Below are 21,789 nucleotides of genomic sequence, written 5' to 3'. Positions count from 1 at the left end.
GGAGGCATTCAATCCTTTTCCCTCTGTTCTTATCATGTTCCAGTCTACAGACCGGTGCCTGCACACAGGCCAAAGATGAGCGGCCTGCAAGGAAACTGCATTGTGCAGACCATAGAGTGGAGCACGTGTTCCAAGAGCTGTGGCATAGGTATCTCGACCCGCGTCACCAACGCCAACCGGTACTGCCGCCTGGAGAAGGAGACCCGCCTCTGCATGGTGCGACCCTGCGGCACCGCTCTAGAGAAGCAACTTAAGGTAAGATCCTTTTCTAAGAAGCAATGTCCTGGGAATATCTATGGGTCCTTGTTCCAACGGATGGTTGCAGTTCCTAGAATATAAGAGGGGAGTTACAGCCACCAGGTGAGCTGTAGATAGTAGGGAATGTCTCCAAGGGTAGGGGGAGTGTGCAGAGTGAGGAGAGAGTACTCCTTGTGGTGGTACTGAGTGCCCTCACACACCCTCGTGGATGTATAGCATCATCATTGGGCACGGTTGCTCCTCGTGGGGGTGGCGCTGCAGTCCCTCACGGGCCCTTGGTTAGGGGCTCTCTGATGGAGTTCTTTTAAGGAGTTGCCGCATTTGTGAGTGAGGGTGTGTGGGTAAGTGTGTGCTAGTGAGTGCAGGTTTAAAAATGAAACAGGGACCTTAAATATTTTAATCAAGAGGTCCCTGGTCCAAGCTAAAAAATTCTCGGGGATGGAGATGCACGGTAGTGCTGCTTTGAGAGGGGAAACAAGACCAAATAAAAGTCCCACTTCTCTCAACCCGTGTGGTGTATTAACAAAAGTGATTTAAAGGAAGGTCAACATGTTTCGCGCAGTAGGACGCTCCCTAATGGATCCGGGAGCGCTTCGTCAGGACCAAAAAGTAAATGCTGGAAGAGGGGTTCGGGAAAAGACAGCCCGTAATCCCATTCGTTACCTAGGTCTGGTATGCTTGACAGTTACTGTCCAGAATCCGTTCTTATACGTAAATCCTGTTCACAGCCTAAAGGGAGACATAAAAAAGGGGGAGAGAAAAAGGAAGGTTGGGGGGAGAGGAGGAAGTAGTAACATATCAAAGGTGTATGATACAGATATCGTTTAAAGGGAGACACTAGTGCACAGTGTGTGCTCAGGTGCCTAGTGCATGAAAAAGGACAACAACCAAGGTAGTGTCATTGTGATCATGCGGGGTTATATAACCAAAATGCTAGGATTCTGCCCAGCGCGACTGAGAAACATAAACGTGGTCGTGAACTCACTGGAAACCAATATATCCTTGGTGCAGGTGAGAGCGGTATAGAGGACATAAGATTAAAAGGTATCGTCGATAGTGCCCGCTATGAGAGGTGGCATGGTTCTGAATCCCTGTGCGGTGCCATGGCAACGTGAGGACCGGTGGTATACAGTCATAATCGTGCAACCAGGGGGTCGAGAAAAGGCCTAGTATGACTACCGTACCTCGTCTAAATGTAGTGGGGTGAGTAACTAGGCAATGCCTTGGCGGTGCGAGGACTGATAGTCTGTCGTGGCTTAGGAGTAACCGCGGGTAGGGGAGCTGCCACGGTGTACTAATCGTGCTTAGTTCAAGTGTGGTGAAGCAGGCAGAAAGGGTTGGTCTGGCAATAAATACACAACTAAAAACAAATAACGAGATTGCATGCCTACCCTCTCCTCATAGATGAAGGGCTCCGTCAGCAAGTGCCGCGGAGTAAGGCTGGAAAAAACAAAGTGAGATAGAGGGCTGCGATAAACGAAACCTGTTACGAGGTCGAAGCTCATGGGTCCCGAGCCGATGGAGAAGGTACTTACGTAATAAGTCACCTTGCGTCGCGGGGAAACCTACCCGTGCGGTTGCACTGCCGGTCACATTGATAATGAAACACCGGACTGGTTATGTAGTGCTGCAGGGAACGAAGCGGGCCCCGTGAAATGACGTCATGTCAATGCGCCCGAAGGCACGGGACATGAGGCAGCTGGCTGGGCTAGTGGCTGTCGCGGCCATCTTGGAGTGGTGTGCGGGCCATGTAGCACTATCGGGAAGGGGGGCGGAACGAAAAATAACAAGAGGTCCACAGTGGGTATGGTGAGTGGTTAGACTTCATACCCTCTGAAACCTGAAAATCGAGTGGGGTATATTTTTTTGAAATAAAACCAACGATAATGGTCATAGTTAATATATACTCTCTTTTAATAAAATACGGTGTGTTTAAAAAGAGAGCCAACGATGTGAGTGTGACTGGGTCCGAGGTGGGCGTGGTTGAACTTGTTGTCCGGACACAGTCCCGAACTCTAATATATTGGAATACCCTAGCAGGGGATCTGTCCAATGTTTCGTCAGGCTAGGGTCACCAGTTACGTGATGTTACAGTGGCAATGTGGTAGGTGCAGAACCTGTGATTGCACATGTTTGATCAATGCTGAAATCACTGCATTTAAATCAAGGGAGACGAAGAGATGGTGATGCCGATTACCAAAGGTGGGTAAGATGGTTTTGTGGTAATACGGACTACTTGCCAAAGGCGGGGGTTAGTATAGAATTAAACACCTAGCTTATTATACAGAGACTGCAAATGAACTGATAGTTAATAAAACTATTGTCTGAGGGTGCCTAGAAAACTAGACCTCCCCTGACGGTTCATATAGCTCGTGACTCAGGTCTAGAGGTGGTTCTGGTGACTAGTGTCCCTGATACACAAGTGGTCATATAAGCAGTTAACTGGTTGCGCTTGGTGAATGTAACTAGGGTGCTTGGTTCAAAGGTGTTTGCTCTCGATGAGGAATGCTACTATCAAGCGATCTCATGATATGCAGTTATCGGGATAGTTCAACCCAGGGGATATCTTCATTGAGTCCCCCTTTATTGCTTCTCAATTTGAACACCCATCGTTGTTCCTGCCTGAACAGTGTGGATGGTGACCAATGTGGATTAGATTCGATGATAGTCCATCGTAAGCTTTCGGGGGAGTGATTCATTTCCAAGAAATGGCTTTGTAATCTTGTTGATGTGCGTTTGCACTGGATCGTGCTTTTATGTTCCCCAATTCTAGTTTTGACTGGTCTCATAGTCATGCCAATATATCGTGACCCACAGGGGCAGGTGATCATGTAAACACAATTTTTTGTGTTACAGTTGGTGTGATGTAATTGCTTCCAGGGTCTTGAGAGTCCTAGATCAAGTTCCTTGGTAGTGCTTGTCAGTGGGCATACTGTGCACGAACCACATGGGTAATGACCAATTACCGGGGGAAGGTTCCATAGTGTTGGTTGTGTTTTAATAATGTTCTTGGGGCGTGTGTGCACTAACATATCCCTTAGATTTTGTGTTCTCTTGAAGGCGAAGAGAGGTTTAGGTCCTGGTTGGAAGTCCCCCATCTCAAGGATCTTCCAGTGTTTCTTGATTATTCTCTGGACTTTATTCGAGTTCGGGGTGAAGGATGTCACACATGTTAATATATCTGAGGTGGTTTTTTCTTTGATTTCTAGTAGAGCTCCTCTGTGATTATTCCTGGCTCTTTTGCGTGCCTGCTTCACGATTCTTTTTGGATACTCTCTCCTTATCAAATTCTCTGTTAAGGTGTCTGCCTCTTTTTCGAATTCCATGATGGTATTGCAGTTACAGCGTAGGAATTGGCCAACCGGTAAGTTGTTTCTTAAAGACTTTGGATGGTGACTTTGGAATAGGAGAAGACTGTTCCTATCTGTGGGCTTCTTGTAGTTGGTAGTCATCAGGCACCCTTCTTTTAGGGATATCAGAAGGTCAAGGAATGGTATTGATTCAGATGACAATGTGCCCACAAATTGTAGGAATGGATTTAAGGTATTAATCCACATGAAGAATGTCCGGCATGTTTCTTCATCCCCTTTCCAGAAGATGATTATGTCATCGATGTACCTACGCCATAATAAGATGTTCTTGGTATACGGGTTGGTCTCAGTTAGGATGTACTCTTCTTCAAAGTTAGCCATGTATAGGCAAGCCAGACTCGGCGCAAAGGTGCTCCCCATGCTCGTGCCCTGTATTTGATGATAAAGATTGCTCTCAAAGGCGAAATAGTGTTCGAGGCATATGAGCTGCAGATTGTACACTTTTGCATAGATCGCCATCTGGTGTTGGGCCCGGATGTTTGCAGTCTGTTTTTCTTCTTGGACAGTCTTTGGAAGTCACGAGTTCGGTGACTCCTCCTTCGGTCCGTACTGCGCATGGGCTTCGGCTCCATCCTCAGATTGTTTTTTTTCCGCCATCGGGCTCGGATGTGATACTTCGTGCTCCGGCTTCGAACCTTTCCAGTTCGACCTTCGACGGAAACTCCTTGTCCATCGAGATACTTAAGACAAAAAATCATCTTCTTCATCTCTCTCGGCGGCACTTATCAATTCCAGACATCGGCACCGGCCTACAGGCCTCCCTCGACTCCGGTCACGGCCGATGGAAAGGGACTCCCTTTAAAATGTGCCCAAAATGTGGGTCTAAATTTCCCCACACCGACCTGCATCAGGTGTGTAACCTGTGCCTCTCTCCCGAACACGAGGCTCGAGACTGCCCCACCTGCAAGACTTTTCGATCGAAAAAGACTATCCGGGATCGAAGAGCTCGACGCACCATGGCGCACTCATCGACTTCGGCTCCACCCGACATCTTCGGAGACGACACCGGAGCTTCGGGGCAGCAGCACACCGAGCAGGAGGAAGAACTCGTCAGTGCTTCCGAGGCCGACGACTTCGACGTGGAGGAGATTACACCGGCGCAGAGGGTCGTGAGTACTCTACCCCCTCCCACTCCCGTACCCACACCGAAAGAGACTCCGGTTACACCTTCGCCTCCGGGCCTAGGGAAAACCAAACATACAGCTTCTATCACCCCACCTTCGGGCCCGGTGTCGAAGCATCATAAGTCTCCCGGCGGCTCGGGCTCGAGCCAGCCTACTCCTGGGGCCGAAAAACACCGTTCGGCACCGAAGCAAATCAAACCCACTTCGGCTCCGAAGCCATCGGGCTCCAAACCTGCACTCTCGGTGCCGGCAAAACAGAAGCATAAGCCCCTCGGCACCGACGCTCCGGCGCCGAAGCCTGCCTCGGCGCCGAAGAAATCGGAGGCACCGAAAAAACATGGCGTGGAGAAACCATCGAAGCCCTCGACTCCGAAAACATCGACACCGACAAACGATTCAGTGCCAGACGAACTATTTACTCTAGATCCTTATCAAAAAACTTTAACAAAGGATCCAAAGACTGGGCATTTAACTTTGTCTTCTAAAAAACGACATTTAACCAAGCCAGATCCTCCTCCACCGCCAAAACGGAAGGACTCTGCCACATCTCCCTTCAGAGTACCCTCCCCTCCACCTCCCCCACCTCCTCCACCTTCTCCACCTCCTCCACCTCCCATATCTCCGCCACCTTTGTCTCACCGCTCTCCAACCCCATCTCCAGACCCTAATTATGGAGATCCAGATTATGATCCGGCATACGCCCCACTAGACCCCACACCTCCAGGGACACCAGACCCATGGGAGGATTACCACAACCCCGATGTACCAGATATGCCTCAAGATGACATTTATCCATCCAGGCCATCTCCTCCAGAGGACTCCCTCGGGTTCCACCACTTAATACAGAGGGCGGCACACTACCATGGAGTAGAATTACACAGCGAGCCAGTTGAGGACGATTTCCTACTGGACACTTTTGACATACAAGATAAGGCCACAGCAATCCTGCCCATGCTAAAAGGGGTAACTAAACATGCTGCAGAGGTGTTCAAGGACCCAGTCAGAGCTAGGGTATTAAACCCCAGGATAGAGAAAAAATATAAAGCAGCCCCCACAGATCCTGCATATATTAAAGGCCCTGCTCCCTTAGACTCATTCGTCGTATCCACAGCTAGGAAGCGGTCTAACTCTCAATCCTCAGGGGAGGCTCTGCCACCAGATAAGGAGTCAAAGCTCTTAGATGCGTCTGGTAAACGCACTGCCACGCAAGCCGCAAATATGTGGCGCATTGCCAACACACAGGCACTGCTGGCACGTTATGATAGAGCACATTACGATTAACTGGAGGCTATCATGCAACACCTCCCAGACAAACATAAACACAGGGCTCATGAGCTAATACAGGAGGGAAAGCTCATCACCAACACCTCAATTAAATGTGCCCTTGACACAGCAGACACAGCTTCTAGAGCTATAAATACCAGTGTTTTGCTTCGTCGTCATGCCTGGCTCAGAATCTCAGGGTTTAAGCCAGAAGTCCAGGCATCTATATTAAATCACCCCTTGACCAACAACACCTATTTGGTCCAAAGGTGGACGAAGCACTGGAGAAAATGAAAAAGGACACGGATACAGCAAAGTCTATGGGGGCATTACAATCCCATACCCCTAGACGGTCATTTCGTCGTTCCTCCTTTCGAGGCTCAGGCAGAGGTTACTCTGCCGATAGCGCCTCTACTTCCTACAAGTCCCCTCCTCAGAATACCTTCTCAAAGGGCTATCAGAGAGGCGGGTATAGGGGAAACAATAATAAAGGCAGGGGCAAAACTAACAACACCCGTTCTGCCACACCACCCGCCCAATGACTTTCCCCCGCTCCCCCCAGACCATTCCACTCCAGTCAGGGGCAGACTACAGCATTTTCTTCCCACCTGGGAGTCCATAACATCAGACAAATGGGTGACACAAATTGTTCAGTCAGGCTACTGTCTCGAACTAACATCTACCCCACCCAATATTCCACCCAGGCACCGTACAATGTCACCAGAACACACCACGCTGCTCAAACAGGAGGTGATCTCCCTCTTCCAAAAACATGCTATAGAGCAGGTCCCCCTCAATCAGCAAAATTTGGGGGTCTACTCTCTGTATTTTCTAATACCAAAGAGAGACGGCACCCTGCGGCCCATTCTCGACCTCCGGCCGCTAAATGCATACATACATTCGGACCATTTCCACATGGTCACCCTACAACAAGTTCTCCCACTCCTCTGTCAGGGAGACTTTCTCACTACATTGGACTTGAAAGACGCATACTTTCATATTCCAATACACCCTTCTCACAGGAAGTACCTCAGGTTTGTGGTGGACGGTCAGCATTACCAATTCAAGGTTCTCCCCTTCGGGGTCACAACCGCACCACGAGTGTTTACCAAATGCCTAGCGGTAGTAGCAGCACACCTCAGACGACAACACATTCACGTCTTCCCCTACTTAGACGACTGGCTGATAAAAGCAGAGTCCTACAACCAGTGTGTGCAACATACAAACAGCACCATCCAACTGCTCCACCAGCTAGGCTTTACGGTGAACCATCAAAAGTCCCACCTCACACCATCTCACACAAAGCAATATCTCGAGGCCACTATAGACACCTCCAAGGCTATAGCCTATCCCAATTCGGCCAGAATCGCAAGCATACAAGCCTTGCGCCAAACATTCATTCTTCAGCACTCTCTCCCAGCACGAGTGTTTATGAAGCTCATAGGGATGATGGCATCTTGCATCTTCATAGTGCCCCATGCAAGACTCCATATGCGTCCACTCCAAGAGTGCCTAGCACGGCAGTGGAACCAGGCCCAGGGACAGCTGACGGATCTGGTGTTGGTGGACGGCCGCACCCATCACTCTCTGCAGTGGTGGAACACCACAAACCTTTCCAAAGGGCGGCCGTTCCTGGACCCGGTTCCTCAGGTGATTCTAACAACGGACGCATCGCTCTCCGGCTGGGGAGCGCACCTTCTACACCTCACAGTGCAAGGTCTATGGACGCCACAGCAAAAGTCACTCCACATCAACCATCTGGAGCTATTGGCGATCTTTCTAGCCCTGAAATCCTTTCAGAAACAAATTTCAGCCAAAGCAGTCCTCATTCGCACAGACAATATGACTGCAATGTATTATATTCAAAAACAGGGGGGGACACACTCTCCCCAGCTCTCCCGCTTAGCACAGAGCATATGGAGATGGGCAATTCCACAAAAAATATTTCTCCTGGCACAACACGTCCCAGGCATACAAAACACCATGGCAGATCTGCTCAGCAGACAAACGCAGCAAATGCACGAATGGGAACTGCATCCACAAGTTCTTCGCCCATTCTTTCACAAGTGGGGGCATCCTCAGATAGACCTCTTCGCCACCCACGAAAACAAAAAATGCCCAAGCTTCGCCGCCAGATACCCACACCCATTGTCCAAAGGCAATGCGATATGGATGAACTGGTCAGGCAAATTTGCATACGCCTTTCCACCTCTCCCGCTAATTCCATTAGTGGTAAGGAAGCTACAACAGCACTCCCTCACACTCATTCTGGTAGCTCCAACATGGGCCAGGCAGTCGTGGTACACCACACTATTACAGCTATCGGTGGTACCACATCAAAAACTGCACCTCTCCCCATGCCTCCTAACCCAGAACCATGGAGAAATCAGGCACCCGGACCCAGCTCAGCTCAACCTTGCGATCTGGCTCCTGAAATCTTAGAATTTGGATACCTTAACCTTCCCCCTGATTGCATGAATATTATCAAGGAAGCCAGACGTCCTACCACTCGAGCATGCTATGCCGCAAAGTGGAAGAGATTTGTTGTTTATTGCCGTAACAATACAATCAACCCTCTAGATGCATCCATACAGCACATCATATGCTATCTGCTCCATCTTCAAAGGTGTAACCTGGCATATTCATCCATACGTCTACACCTAGCAGCAATTGCTGCTTACCTGCAAAACAGACAGCATTTATCACTGTTCAGGGTGCCCACTATTAAAGCCTTTATGGAAGGCCTTAAACGAGTAATTCCACCCAGGGCACCACCTTCCCCTGTATGGAATCTAAACGTAGTTCTTACAAGGCTAATGTGTCCACCATTCGAACCAATGCATAAATGTGAGCTACATATCCTCACCTGGAAAACAGCTTTCCTCGTAGCTATCACTTTCCTTAGAAGGGTTAGTGAAATACAAGCGTTCACTATACAAGAACCCTTTTTACAGATACATCACAGCACGGTGATACTTCGTACAAATCCAAAATTTCTGCCCAAGGTCATTTCCCCCTTCCATCTTAATCAATCGGTGGAATTACCGGTTTTTTTCTCGCAACCTCAATCTGTTGCGGAAAGGGCTCTACATACACTTGATGTTAAAAGGGCTTTACTGTACTACATACAAAGAACGCAACCTTTCAGGAAGACTAAACAACTGTTTGTCTCCTTCTCACCACCACATAAAGGCAACCCCATCTCAAAATCAGGGATAGCTAGGTGGATTGTAAAGTGCATACAAATTTGCTAACACAAAGCAAAAAGAACATTATCTGTTCCACCTAAAGCCCTCTCTACAAGAAAGTCAGGGGCTTCTATGGCTTTTCTAGGGAACATACCCTTAGATGACATCTGCAAAACAGCCACATGGTCAACTTCGCACACCTTCACAAAACATTACTGTGTAGATGTGCATTCCAAGCAACAAGCTAGTGTGGGCCAGGCTGTACTAAAGACACTATTTCAAACCGCTGCAACGGATACCGGTGGTCGCCGCTAGGGCTGGGTACTGCTATATAATCTATGCAAAAGTGTACAATCTGCAGCTCATATGCCGCGAACGGAATATGCTACTTACCAGTATGCATCTGTTCTTGGCATGTAGAGCTGCAGATCTGTACACGCCCACCCGCCTCCCCGGCTACCTGTATCCGTTCCAGTCTATCTTATTTAGATACAACACACATGGGTTTCTTACTATTATCACTACGCTCCATCTTTTCCCTGCTGGCGAAAAACAATCTGAGGATGGAGCCGAAGCCCATGCGCAGTACGGACCGAAGGAGGAGTCACCAAACTCGTGACTTCCAAAGACTGTCCAAGAAGAAAAACAAACTGCAAACATCCGGGCCCAACACCAGATGGCGATCTATGCAAAAGTGTACAGATCTGCAGCTCTACATGCCAAGAACAGATGCATACTGGTAAGTAGCATATTCCTTTCTTTTAATGCTATCGTCGCACAATCACAAATGAAGGTGATTGGAGTAGCTGACGGCCATGGAGACATAAAAAAGGGGGAGAGAAAAAGGAAGGTTGGGGGGAGAGGAGGAAGTAGTAACATATCAAAGGTGTATGATACAGATATCGTTTAAAGGGAGACACTAGTGCACAGTGTGTGCTCAGGAGCCTAGTGCATGAGAAAGGACAACAACAAGGTAGTGTCATTGTGATCATGTGGGGTTATATAACCAGAATGCTAGGATTCTGCCCAGCGCGACTGAGAAACATAAACGTGGTCGTGAACTCACTGGAAACCAATATATCCTTGGTGCAGGTGAGAGCGGTATTACGAACCCATTGATGAAGACCCTACCGCACGCCTCTCTACCATGATACAACACCTGACAACGGAAGCAGAGGCGGAGGGATGGATCACCAAGGAAGAGGCCCTGTTCCTTCTGAACAAGAAGCCACGTACACCGTACTTCTACTGCCTCCCAAAAATTCATAAGGGAATCACCCCCCCACCAGGCAGACCCATTGTGTCCGGGATTGATTCCCTGTTAGAACCTCTGAGTAAATTCTGTGATGTGTTCTTTCGCCCCCTAGTGATGAAAACTCCAACGTACCTGAGAGATACCACAGAGGTGCTCAACCTCATTGAACGATTTGATACACCTGATTCTATTACTCTGTTGGTCACCCTAGACGTGGAATCATTAAATACTAACATTCCCCAAGATGCCACGCTGGCGGTCCTTGATAAGGCCCTGCGCAACATCGATCCATGGTCGTCAGCTACTCCAATCACCTTCATTTGTGATTGTGCGACGATAGCATTAAAAGAAAACTATTTCGCCTTTGAGAGCAATCTTTATCATCAAATACAGGGCACGAGCATGGGGAGCACCTTTGCGCCGAGTCTGGCTTGCCTATACATGGCTAACTTTGAAGAAGAGTACATCCTAACTGAGACCAACCCGATACCAAGAACATCTTATTATGGTGTAGGTACATCAATGACATAATCATCTTCTGGAAAGGGGATGAAGAAACATGCCGGACATTCTTCATGTGGATTAATACCTTAAATCCATACCTACAATTTGTGGGCACATTGTCATCTGAATCAATACCATTCCTTGACCTTCTGATATCCCTAAAAGAAGGGTGCCTGATGACTACCAACTACAAGAAGCCCACAGATAGGAACAGTCTTCTCCTATCCCAAAGTCACCATCCAAAGTCTTTAAGAAACAACTTACCGGTTGGCCAATTCCTCTGCCTACGCCGTAACTGCAATACCATCATGGAATTCGAAAAAGAGGCAGACACCTTAACAGAGAACTTGATAAGGAGAGAGTATCCAAAATGAATCGTGAAGCAGGCACGCAAAAGAGCCAGGAATAATCACAGAGGAGCTCTACTAGAAATCAAAGAAAAAACCACATCAGACATATTAACATGTGTGACATCCTTCACCCCGAACTCGAATAAAGTCCAGAGAATTATCAAGAAACACTGGAAGATCCTTGAGATGGGGGACTTCCAACCAGGACCTAAACCTCTCTTCGCCTTCAAGAGAACACAAAATCTAAGGGATATGTTAGTGCACACACGCCCCAAGAACATTATTAAAACACAACCAACACTATGGAACCTTCCCCCGGTAATTGGTCCTTACCCATGTGGTTCGTGCACAGTATGCCCACTGACAAGCACTACCAAGGAACTTGATCTAGGACTCTCAAGACCCTGGAAGCAATTACATCACACAAACTGTAACACAAAAAATTGTGTTTACATGATCACCTGCCCCTGTGGGTCACGATATATTGGCATGACTATGAGACCAGTCAAAACTAGAATTGGGGAACATAAAAGCACGATCCGGTGCAAACGCACAGCAACAAGATTACAAAGCCATTTCTTGGAAATGAATCACTCCCCCGAAAGCTTACGATGGACTATCATCGAATCTAATCCACATTGGTCACCATCCACACTGTTCAGGCAGGAACAACGATGGGTGTTCAAATTGAGAAGCAATAAAGGGGGACTCAATGAAGATATCCCCTGGGTTGAACTATCCCGATAACTGCATATCATGAGATCGCTTGATAGTAGCATTCCTCATCGAGAGCAAACACCTTTGAACCAAGCACCCTAGTTACATTCACCAAGCGCAACCAGTTAACTGCTTATATGACCACTTGTGTATCAGGGACACTAGTCACCAGAACCACCTCTAGACCTGAGTCACGAGCTATATGAACCGTCAGGGGAGGTCTAGTTTTCGAGGCACCCTCAGACAATAGTTTTATTAACTATCAGTTCTTTTGCAGTCTCTGTATAATAAGCTAGGTGTTTAATTCTATACTAACGCCCGCCTTTGGCAAGTAGTCCGTATTACCACAAAACCATCTTACCCACCTTTGGTAATCAGCATCACCATCTCTTCGTCTCCCTTGATTTAAATGCAGTGATTTCAGCATTGATCAAACATGTGCAATCACAGGTTCTGCACCTACCACATTGCCACTGTAACATCACGTAACTGGTGACCCTAGCCTGACGAAACATTGGACAGATCTCCTGCTAGGGTATTCCAATATATTAGAGTTCGGGACGGTGTCCGGACAACAAGTTCAACCACGCCCACCTCGGACCCAGTCACACTCACATCGTTGGCTCTCTTTTTAATCACACCGTATTTTATTAAAAGAGAGTATATATTAACTATGACCATTATCGTTGGTTTTATTTCAAAAAAATATACCCCACTCGATTTTCAGGTTTCAGAGGGTATGAAGTCTAACCACTCACCATACCCCCTGTGGACCTCTTGTTATTTTTCGTTCCGCCCCCCTTCCCGATAGTGCTACATGGCCCACACACCACTCCAAGATGGCCGCGACAGCCACTAGCCCAGCCAGCTGCCTCATGTCCCGTGCCTTCGGGCGCATTGACATGACGTCATTTCTCGGGGCCCGCTTCGTTCCCGGCAGCACTACATAACCAGTCCGGTGTTTCATTATCAATGTGACCGGCAGTGCAACCGCACGGGTAGGTTTCCCCGCGACGCAAGGCGACTTATTACGTAAGTACCTTCTCCATCGGCTCGGGACCCATGAGCTTCGACCTCGTAACAGGTATCGTTTATCGCAGCCCTCTATCTCACTTTATTTTTTCCAGCCTTACTCCGCGGCACTTGCTGACGGAGCCCATCATCTATGAGGAGAGGGTAGGCATGCGATCTCGTTATTTGTTTTTAGTTGTGTATTTATTGCCAGACCAACCCTTTCTGCCTGCTTCACCACACTTGAACTAAGCACGATTAGTACACCGTGGCAGCTCCCCTACCCGCAGTTACTCCTAAGCCACGACAGACTATCAGTCCTCGCACCGCCAAGGCATTGCCTAGTTACTCACCCCACTACATTTAGACGAGGTACGGTAGTCATACTAGGCCTTTTCTCGACCCCCTGGTTGCACGATTATGACTGTATACCACCGGACCTCACGTTGCCATGGCACCGCACAGGGATTCAGAACCATGCCACCTCTCATAGCGGGCACTATCGACGATAACTTTTAATCTTATGTCCTCCATACCGCTCTCACCTGCACCAAGGATATATTGGTTTCCAGTGAGTTCACGACCACGTTTATGTTTCTCAGTCGCGCTGGGCAGAATCCTAGCATTTTGGTTATATAACCCCGCATGATCACAATGACACTAACTTGGTTGTTGTCCTTTTTCATGCACTAGGCACCTGAGCACACACTGTGCACTAGTGTTTCCCTTTAAACGATATCTGTATCATACACCTTTGATATGTTACTACTTCCTCCTCTCCCCCCAACCTTCCTTTTTCTCTCCCCCTTTTTTATGTCTCCCTTTAGGCTGTGAACAGGATTTACGTATAAGAACGGATTCTGGACAGTAACTGTCAAGCATACCAGACCTAGGTAACGAATGGGATTACGGGCTGTCTTTTCCCGAACCCCTCTTCCAGCATTTACTTTTTGGTCCTGACGAAGCGCTCCCGGATCCATTAGGGACGGTCCTACTGCGCGAAACATGTTGACCTTCCTTTAAATCACTTTTGTTAATACACCACACGGGTTGAGAGAAGTGGGACTTTTATTTGGTCTTGTTTCCCCTCTCAAAGCAGCACTACCGTGCATCTCCATCCCCGAGAATTTTTTAGCTTGGACCAGGGACCTCTTGATTAAAATATTTAAGGTCCCTGTTTCATTTTTAAACCTGCACTCACTAGCACACACTTACCCACACACCCTCACTCACAAATGCGGCAACTCCTTAAAAGAACTCCACCAGAGAGCCCCTAACCAAGGGCCCGTGAGGGACTGCAGCGCCACCCCCACGAGGAGCCACCGTGCCCAATGATGATGCTATACATCCGCGAGGGTGTGTGAGGGCACTCAGTACCACCACAAGGAGTACTCTCTCCTCACTCTGCACACTCACCCTACCCTTGGAGACATTCCCTACTATCTACAGCTCACCTGCTGGCTGTAACTCCCCTCTTATATTCTAGGAACTGCAACCATCCGTTGGAACAATGTATGACTTTTAGGAGCATTGGTTCAGGACCTTTTTCTAACTGCTCCTAGTCCCTCCTCTCATTGATATTGAATATCTATGGGTCTGCATGCTCCACTGCTGACATTAGCATAAGGAAATTGTGGATTGTTCGAGAAATCCAAGTTGCTAATACACAGCTTTTATTGATATTTACCCTGTCCAATATTTCTTTTGGGCAATAGAAGGGCTAACTAAAATAGTTGGACAGTTAGCAAGCTTTCAGCCACTTACACAGGTACAGTCTGTTGTTAAGGCCAGGAGTTCCCTGCCACCTCCACAGTTACATGAAGAGTGTCTGTCAGGCTGAGCAAAGGTAAGCCTGACAGATACTCTTCATGTTCAGGTGGGACAGGCAGGTGCTATAATGCACTAAATACGCAGGCTCCTGGCTGCCTGAGCCAAACTTTGCCGGGTTGAAGATTTCCCTGAAGGTATGATCTTTTCAATCCAGGAAAGCCTTGTGAGGTTCTCCTCCTCATCACGAGGCACCCTCCACCCATAGACGTTGATCTGGGCGCTTCAAATTTAAGCCCTGAAGTGTCCAGGGCCGACTGCCCATCAGTGACACCTCGTCACAGAGTGGGGTGGGGTCAGCAAGTCTCATCACACTCTGATGAGTGAGGGAAGCTCCTGCTCTCATTGGCTGACTCATTATAAGGTAAGCCAATGAGGGGAGGCAGCTGGAGCTTTCAACAGTCCCTTCCCCAAAGCCTCCAGGAACCACTGAGGCTTCCCTCCTGCAACCTGATGTCACCGCTGTGGCTTAGTACGTTTTTCTAGTGTTGAGTGCATGTGTGTATGTATGAAATGTATGTGTATTTTTGCGTGCTGTGAATGGGTATATGCTTGTGTATTTGATTGTGAACAGTGGGTGTATGTGTGCATGTTTGTGAATGGATGGGTGGGTGTGAGTGAGTGTACATGTAGGTGGGTGAATGTGAGTATGTGTTTGTGCGCACGCCTCTGTCCAGCCACACCGCCCATGAACATTTTGGCTGCTACTGCACTTATAATAAAGAAATTGCTGATGCACATGATAATACATTATTCAAAGCTGGAGGATGGCAGGCTCTGGGTGTATTATTTAGGGCTCACAATAAAAAGAAGAGCTGCATCGAACCCATTTGTGAATGAGTGTGTAATGTTTTGCGTGAACTTAATGGCCTCAAGGTATTGATCCGCCCCTTAGTTACCCATCTGCTGTACGTAGTGGATCATGATTTGCTGAATAAGTAATGTCTTCAGATGTGGAATGGGAGTAAAGTGGGACATGTCTACGGTAAAGGTGGGCCTATGTACTAAGCCCATTTGCAGTTTCAAAGCCTGCAGTTGGCTAAATCACAGTCTGTGAAACCATAAAAGGGCAATTTCCATTATATGAAGAACACATAGCGTGTCAGAATTGACTTCCCGACTTGCAAAATTCCCACCGGCCACTCCTCCTACCAAACCAAAGTGAGATGTGTCCATGCTTTGCAATCATAATAGTGGTTGCAAATCATCACTATGGTACCAACTCCCTGAAGAGAATCCCATTTCATTTGGAAAGAGGAAGCTGCCACCTTGCGAATGTGTACATTTTATCATCAGGGGAAAAGACAGTGGTCCAGGAGCCGCCACATACTATTCCTCTATGTCATTCACTAAACGACAGCTTTATTTTTAATGTTAATCAAGGAAGGATTGGGTCCTTTGTGAAAACTAGATTAGACCACTTTATACCTTAAAAAGCTCTATTTTTAAAGCATCCCTTGTCTCTTTCATGGAACATTGGATGCTTTAATAAAATGCGTGCATTCAGTGCATGTGGAATCAGGTATAGGGTTTGCTCTACTATAAAGGCCGCCATACCTGCAAGGAAAAAGTCATTAACATAAAGTCGTAAAAGGACTCCTTCCACATAGATGTCATTGAAGGGCGAGTTTTGCAGCTCCCAGTGAATAAGTACTTTGTCGAAGACACTGTTGTAAATTGCATTTTGCGAGTCACAAAGCAACGCAATTTGCGAGTGGCAAAATGTAAGGGTCGTACATCTGGCCCCATGTCTGTTAAAATGATTCTCATAAAATTTGATAAGACCACAAGAGATCACTAGCTATGTAGCATGTGTTATGTACATGTTGTGTTTTATTTTATTTCTTTTTGTTAAACAAAGTTCTTAAAACACAAGCATGGAAGCACACAAATATGTTTATATAAAACACTCTTTAAGTGTAATTAAAACAGGTGCCTCAGATTGGAATTTCAATTCAATCACCAACTCCATTGCAGACAAGAGTTATAAATGGCCACATTTCAAAAATAAGAATCTTAAACATTTACCACGATATTTTAAAAACAGGCCACTATCAAATTTCACATGGGTACCAGAAAAAGTACAATTTAAGAAATAAATACCTTTTTCCATTGTTGGATTTCAGCATTAACTTTCTTATTTGGCTGTTGATATTAAAACCAATTCTCGGTCACAATAGAGCTTCTCTGTATACATATATGTATGTATGTATGAATATGGTATTTCTATAGTGCAAACCTAGTGAAAAGGCAGCGGAGCGCTATACAGGGTCAAAGACAAGCATAAAGTCAATGAGCAATTGGATTTGGAAACAGTTTCACATGGTTCAAAACACCCACGTGAGATCTTGATATCTGACATTTTAGAAACCAAGTAAATGTGATCACTATTAAGGTTCTCAAAGCTGTCTTTTTACGATATTGTCCTACTCACATTAGTAAACCCTGTAGGAAATGGATTCTATTATTGCAACATCTTTAACTTCCTTGTATCAGCAAATGTTTTAGCCTTTCCATTTATGATCGCCACAAGACTTATATTAGAAAGCTTGCTACATTCAGAACCGTGCAGAGTAACAAAACTAAATGAACATGTTCTTTCGCTAGAAGGGTCTATACACATCACCTTAAATCAACTCTAAAACGTGGATTATGTAAATTAATATTATATTATTTTTATTTAGCTTTGTCCGATATCTTTAAGTCGTCTGAAGGGAGTTCATCAGTGGTGCCCTAGTCTTCTTTATAAATGCTCTCAAGAGCTTCCCAGACTTCTTTATAGATTTCAGAATGGGACCTCCAACTTCCTTGTAGATTGGTGAATGGGGGTCCATACTTTCTTGTAGATGTCCCTGTGGAGTTGTCGAATTCCTTGTGGAATGTTGTGTGAGTTAACAGACTTCCTTTTACATTTCCAAGTGGGTCATAAACCCTCTTTGTAGATTTCCCACTGAAGTCTTAGATTTTCTTTGCATATTTCTAAGTGAGGCCATGGCCTCCTCTGTTTATTTGTCATTGGAGTAGAAGACAATTCAAAATCTCTGAGTGATGTCACAGCCTTCCTTGTAGATTTCCAAGTTGCATCATAGACTTCCTTAAACGTTTCCCAGTATAGTCATTGATTTAATTGAATATATCATGTAAGGTCATGGACTTCCTTATGCATTTCCCCTAGGGGATTCAGCCTGCATTGTAGATTTTCCACTTATGTGTACATTTTCAAAGGGTGACATACTTCCTTGTAGATTTACCAGTGGGGCCCTAGTCTCCTTGAGATTCTCTAAGTTGTCTCTAAGATGGAATTGATAATTGCATTCATTTTAACATTATCTGCTGTTTCTCAAGCTGCATTGAACAGGATAGTTGCAACAGAACAAGCATTTGCCTTTGAGTGAATGGGACCACATTATTTACATTTTCTTTCTTTTTTCTATTCCTTAACAGAAAGGTAAAAAGTGCATCCGCACCCCACGTCCCACCAAGGGCTTCCGCTTCGAGTTCACAGGCTGCACCAGTGTGAGACTCTACCGACCCAAGTTCTGTGGAAGCTGTGCTGACGGACGCTGCTGCACGCCTCACACCACCTCCACCATTGATGTTGAGTTCAAGTGTCCTGAGGGTGAGGTCTTTAAGAGGAAGATGATGCTGATCAAGACGTGCTCCTGCCATCACGACTGCCCTCCGGAGAATGACATCTTCATGGCCACTCATCAATGGAAAATGAGCAATGACTTCATCAAAATACAGAAGTCATAGTACTATGTCCTGCCCATCCACTGAACCTCCCTATTCTGTTCATACCGACAGCCTCTCCATCCTGGCTGCCACACAGTGTGATATTCTGACTCAACCACTCTTCTTTTCCTGCTTGACCCTCTCTCCACAGCTCGATTGTCCCTCAGTGCCCTGCATACCTACTTAATTACATGATTCCTCCCATCTCTCTTTTCCCAGTAGCCTGCCCACTGTTTAATTTACACCTTTCACTCATCCCTTGTCCCCTCTTCAGTCTGACTCATCCTACATTTATCTCTTCCCTTTCACTTGAGCCCCACTTTTTCTATACACTTGGCATAACATTCTCGTGTAACCTCCTATTCGCCCCATTGTTTATTTCATCTTTACTGTGCGGCATCTAAGCTGCATCTTCTTTCTCCTCCCGGTCCACCTTCCAAAAGTAACCATCTATTGACCACATAAATCGGTCCTAGTCCCATCTCCCCTTTTGCTCAGTCCCATTTCCCCGATTCCTCTCATACCCTATCACATTCTACCTTCCTCCATTTCGTAAAGACACCTGAAGTCTAAGGGTCTCATTACGATGTCCGCCCGCCATCGTAGCGGGCAGTGGGACCGCCTGCCTGTAAGGTGGGGGTCCTGGATCCCGATTACGATGCGACCGTGCCGGTCGCATCGCCCATACTTTGCATTGTGGAGGGGATGCATTCAGCAACCCCCGCCACAATGCAAATACAAGGCACTTGCGTATCCCTGTACTACGTGGCAGGCACCATGCGGTGCCTGCCACATGGTGAACGGATAAGTAGGGGGGCACCATAGGTGCCCCCCAGTGCACTTGTCTAAGGCCCAGGGATGAAGGGGGGCACGCTATGAGCCCCTGAACCCGTTTCAGCCTTTCTTTTCATGTCGGGTTGCCCACCACAAAAAGACCGGCGAAAAGTGATATCGTAATCCCTACGGCGGTGCCTGCAAGGCTCCGCCGCAATGTTGGCCTATGTTTTTTTTCCGCAAGGCGGATGGAAAAGGACCGCCTAGCGGAAAAGTGACGGGCAGTCTTTGCGACTGCCACGCTTCCGCATCGATTCCCCCCGCCATCGTAATAAGGTCGGGAGAAAATAGCCGTCCAATGGCGGAGGGACCGCCACTTTACGGCTGGTGGTGGCGGACCTTCGCCATCATAATGACCCCCTAAGTTTTTATCGGAGTTTAGGAAAAAGTTACAGCACTTGGGTGGGTTAGTAAAGCATAAACCCAGGTCCAATTTGGATTCTCAATATTTGGAGGCAGATGTGATTCAGGTCTCCTGGCAGATGGTCCTGAGAAGAGTCAGAGACAACAGTTGCTGCCCCCAATCCAATAGGAACGTAACGCCCCAATGTCTAGAGCCATTGCTTGCAATCCCTTGATGGAGATGTCTGATTACCCACACAGTTTGGCAACCTGACCAGTTGTCTAGCAGAGCCTCATTCTGCTGCCAAGGAATATACCATGGCTCGCTAGTCCAGAGTACAGAAGAGAGTTTACTCTCTCAAATTGTCAGTGGTTGCTGGCACAGGTAAGCGCAGTGGGGCGGATTGTGGGCGGGACCGGGTGGGGGGGTCGTTGACAGACGATGGAATAGGTATAATTAAATAAAGAAATAATACCGAATTCCATCGTCTGTCGACTCCCCCCCTGGCTGCGCCCTGCCCCACCATGCTGACCTGTGTCGGTTGCCGCTGCAAATGGCCAGATTGTCATGGGACCATAGGCATTATGTCATACAATAACTGCTGCCTCTCTTCAGACTACATTTACAATTGTTGGGCAACCCAACATACCCTTATGGGCTTGGGATTTTGTTTAACAGACAATTTAATTCCATTACAATATTACTAATGAATGCCTTAATAATGGCATCCAAATGAAGATTTTCAACATAAATTCAAACAAATGAATACATCGTAAACTAGGTACTGCAAAAGAATAATGTTTGGGGAAACAAGCAGAGACTGGCTTGTTATATTGTCTTGCAATGTTTAATTTGAGGTGTTGAAATTTTGGGAACGGCCTTTTGACGTTAAGGGATCTGAGTTCCCATAGGTAGTTGCCACCTACTGTAGGGACACCAAATCCCAGAATTATTTTTATGTGTGAAGCTTTATTTGTCATGTATTGCTCTGAACTCTAATGAATCATATCTGGTGAGAATATTTATTTTAACAAGACTCAAAATGCATTTATTTGACCAAAAAGTTGGAATTCCCTCATGAATTCCAAGTTAGCACAACAGCTTTGGTCTGATGGACATGTGCTCTTCCTATGGACCTACTCAGCTCACATGTCTGTGATTCAAGCCTTCTCATTTGCACCACTGTCCGCCGCTCTGGTGGTTTCAATTTTTGTACAATATTGTTTTTTTTTGGCATCCTGCTCTGGATTGAAGCTGTTGAACACAAAGATGTAAATATCCTTTGTACAGTTGTACATAAGTTATAACCCTGTACAGCCTCTGTTGGAGCACATATTGCAGTAATGACAAGGTTTAGCAGTTTCTGCTGATTCTGTTGCGCTTCCACTGTGTCTTTGTCCCTTACCTATGTCTCTCCTGTCTTTTCTCACCATCTTTTTCACGGCCTCTCTCTCCCTCCCTATCTCTTTCGCTCACTTTTCCTTCTAACTCACTCTTTCTCTTTCTTCCCCATGTTTTTCTCCCCATGACTGTTTTCTGCAATTCTTATGACAATTATAATCTCACTCTTCCATCTCTTTCTCTCTTACGGTAAAAACTGCAAAATTTGCTCCACTTTTGCTGATAATAAATATTTCTTTATATTTTTATATAAAATCTAGCACGTTCCTTTTTTGTGATGTGTATAACTTTTAATGTTGTGGAGTAACAGCAGCTTACAGTTTTAGTCAATGGATGAGCAAACATTTTTTAACACACCTGCATTTGCCATCCAATTACGCGAAGAAAAATCTCAGCACAGTGTCATAGTCTGTGGCCATGTATCTACGCACATTGATTTTTTATTGCATTATGGCAGCTACAGAATTCAACAAACATGCCGGCTGCTTCATACCTATGAACCCTAGATAGGAAAAACACATTCCTGGTTGCTGAACATATTTGGGAACAATTTTTCTGATAAAATGACATTAACAGTATCTTAGGGTCAGATGTACTAAGGGTCTTTG

General features: G+C 46.4%; 1 protein-coding gene across 1 annotated transcript in view; it reads left to right on the top strand.

The window, feature by feature from the left end:
• Nucleotides 1-21,427, top strand: part of LOC146857105 (CCN family member 2-like) — a 41,673-nt gene extending 20,246 nt beyond the window's left edge. Inside the window, exons 4-5 of the mRNA XM_085647622.1 lie at nt 44-255; nt 18,313-21,427. Coding sequence (XP_085503748.1) covers nt 44-255; nt 18,313-18,624 — 524 coding nt within the window. The 3' untranslated portion in view covers nt 18,625-21,427. The remainder of the gene's footprint in view (nt 1-43; nt 256-18,312) is intronic.
• Nucleotides 21,428-21,789: the final 362 nt, after the last annotated feature.

The sequence above is a fragment of the Triturus cristatus genome, chromosome 3_2 (assembly GCF_964204655.1).
Source record: "Triturus cristatus chromosome 3_2, aTriCri1.1, whole genome shotgun sequence".
Lineage (NCBI taxonomy): Eukaryota > Metazoa > Chordata > Amphibia > Caudata > Salamandridae > Triturus > Triturus cristatus.
The sequence above is the reverse complement of the archived record's forward strand: the minus strand, read 5'-3'. Positions and strand labels throughout refer to the sequence as shown.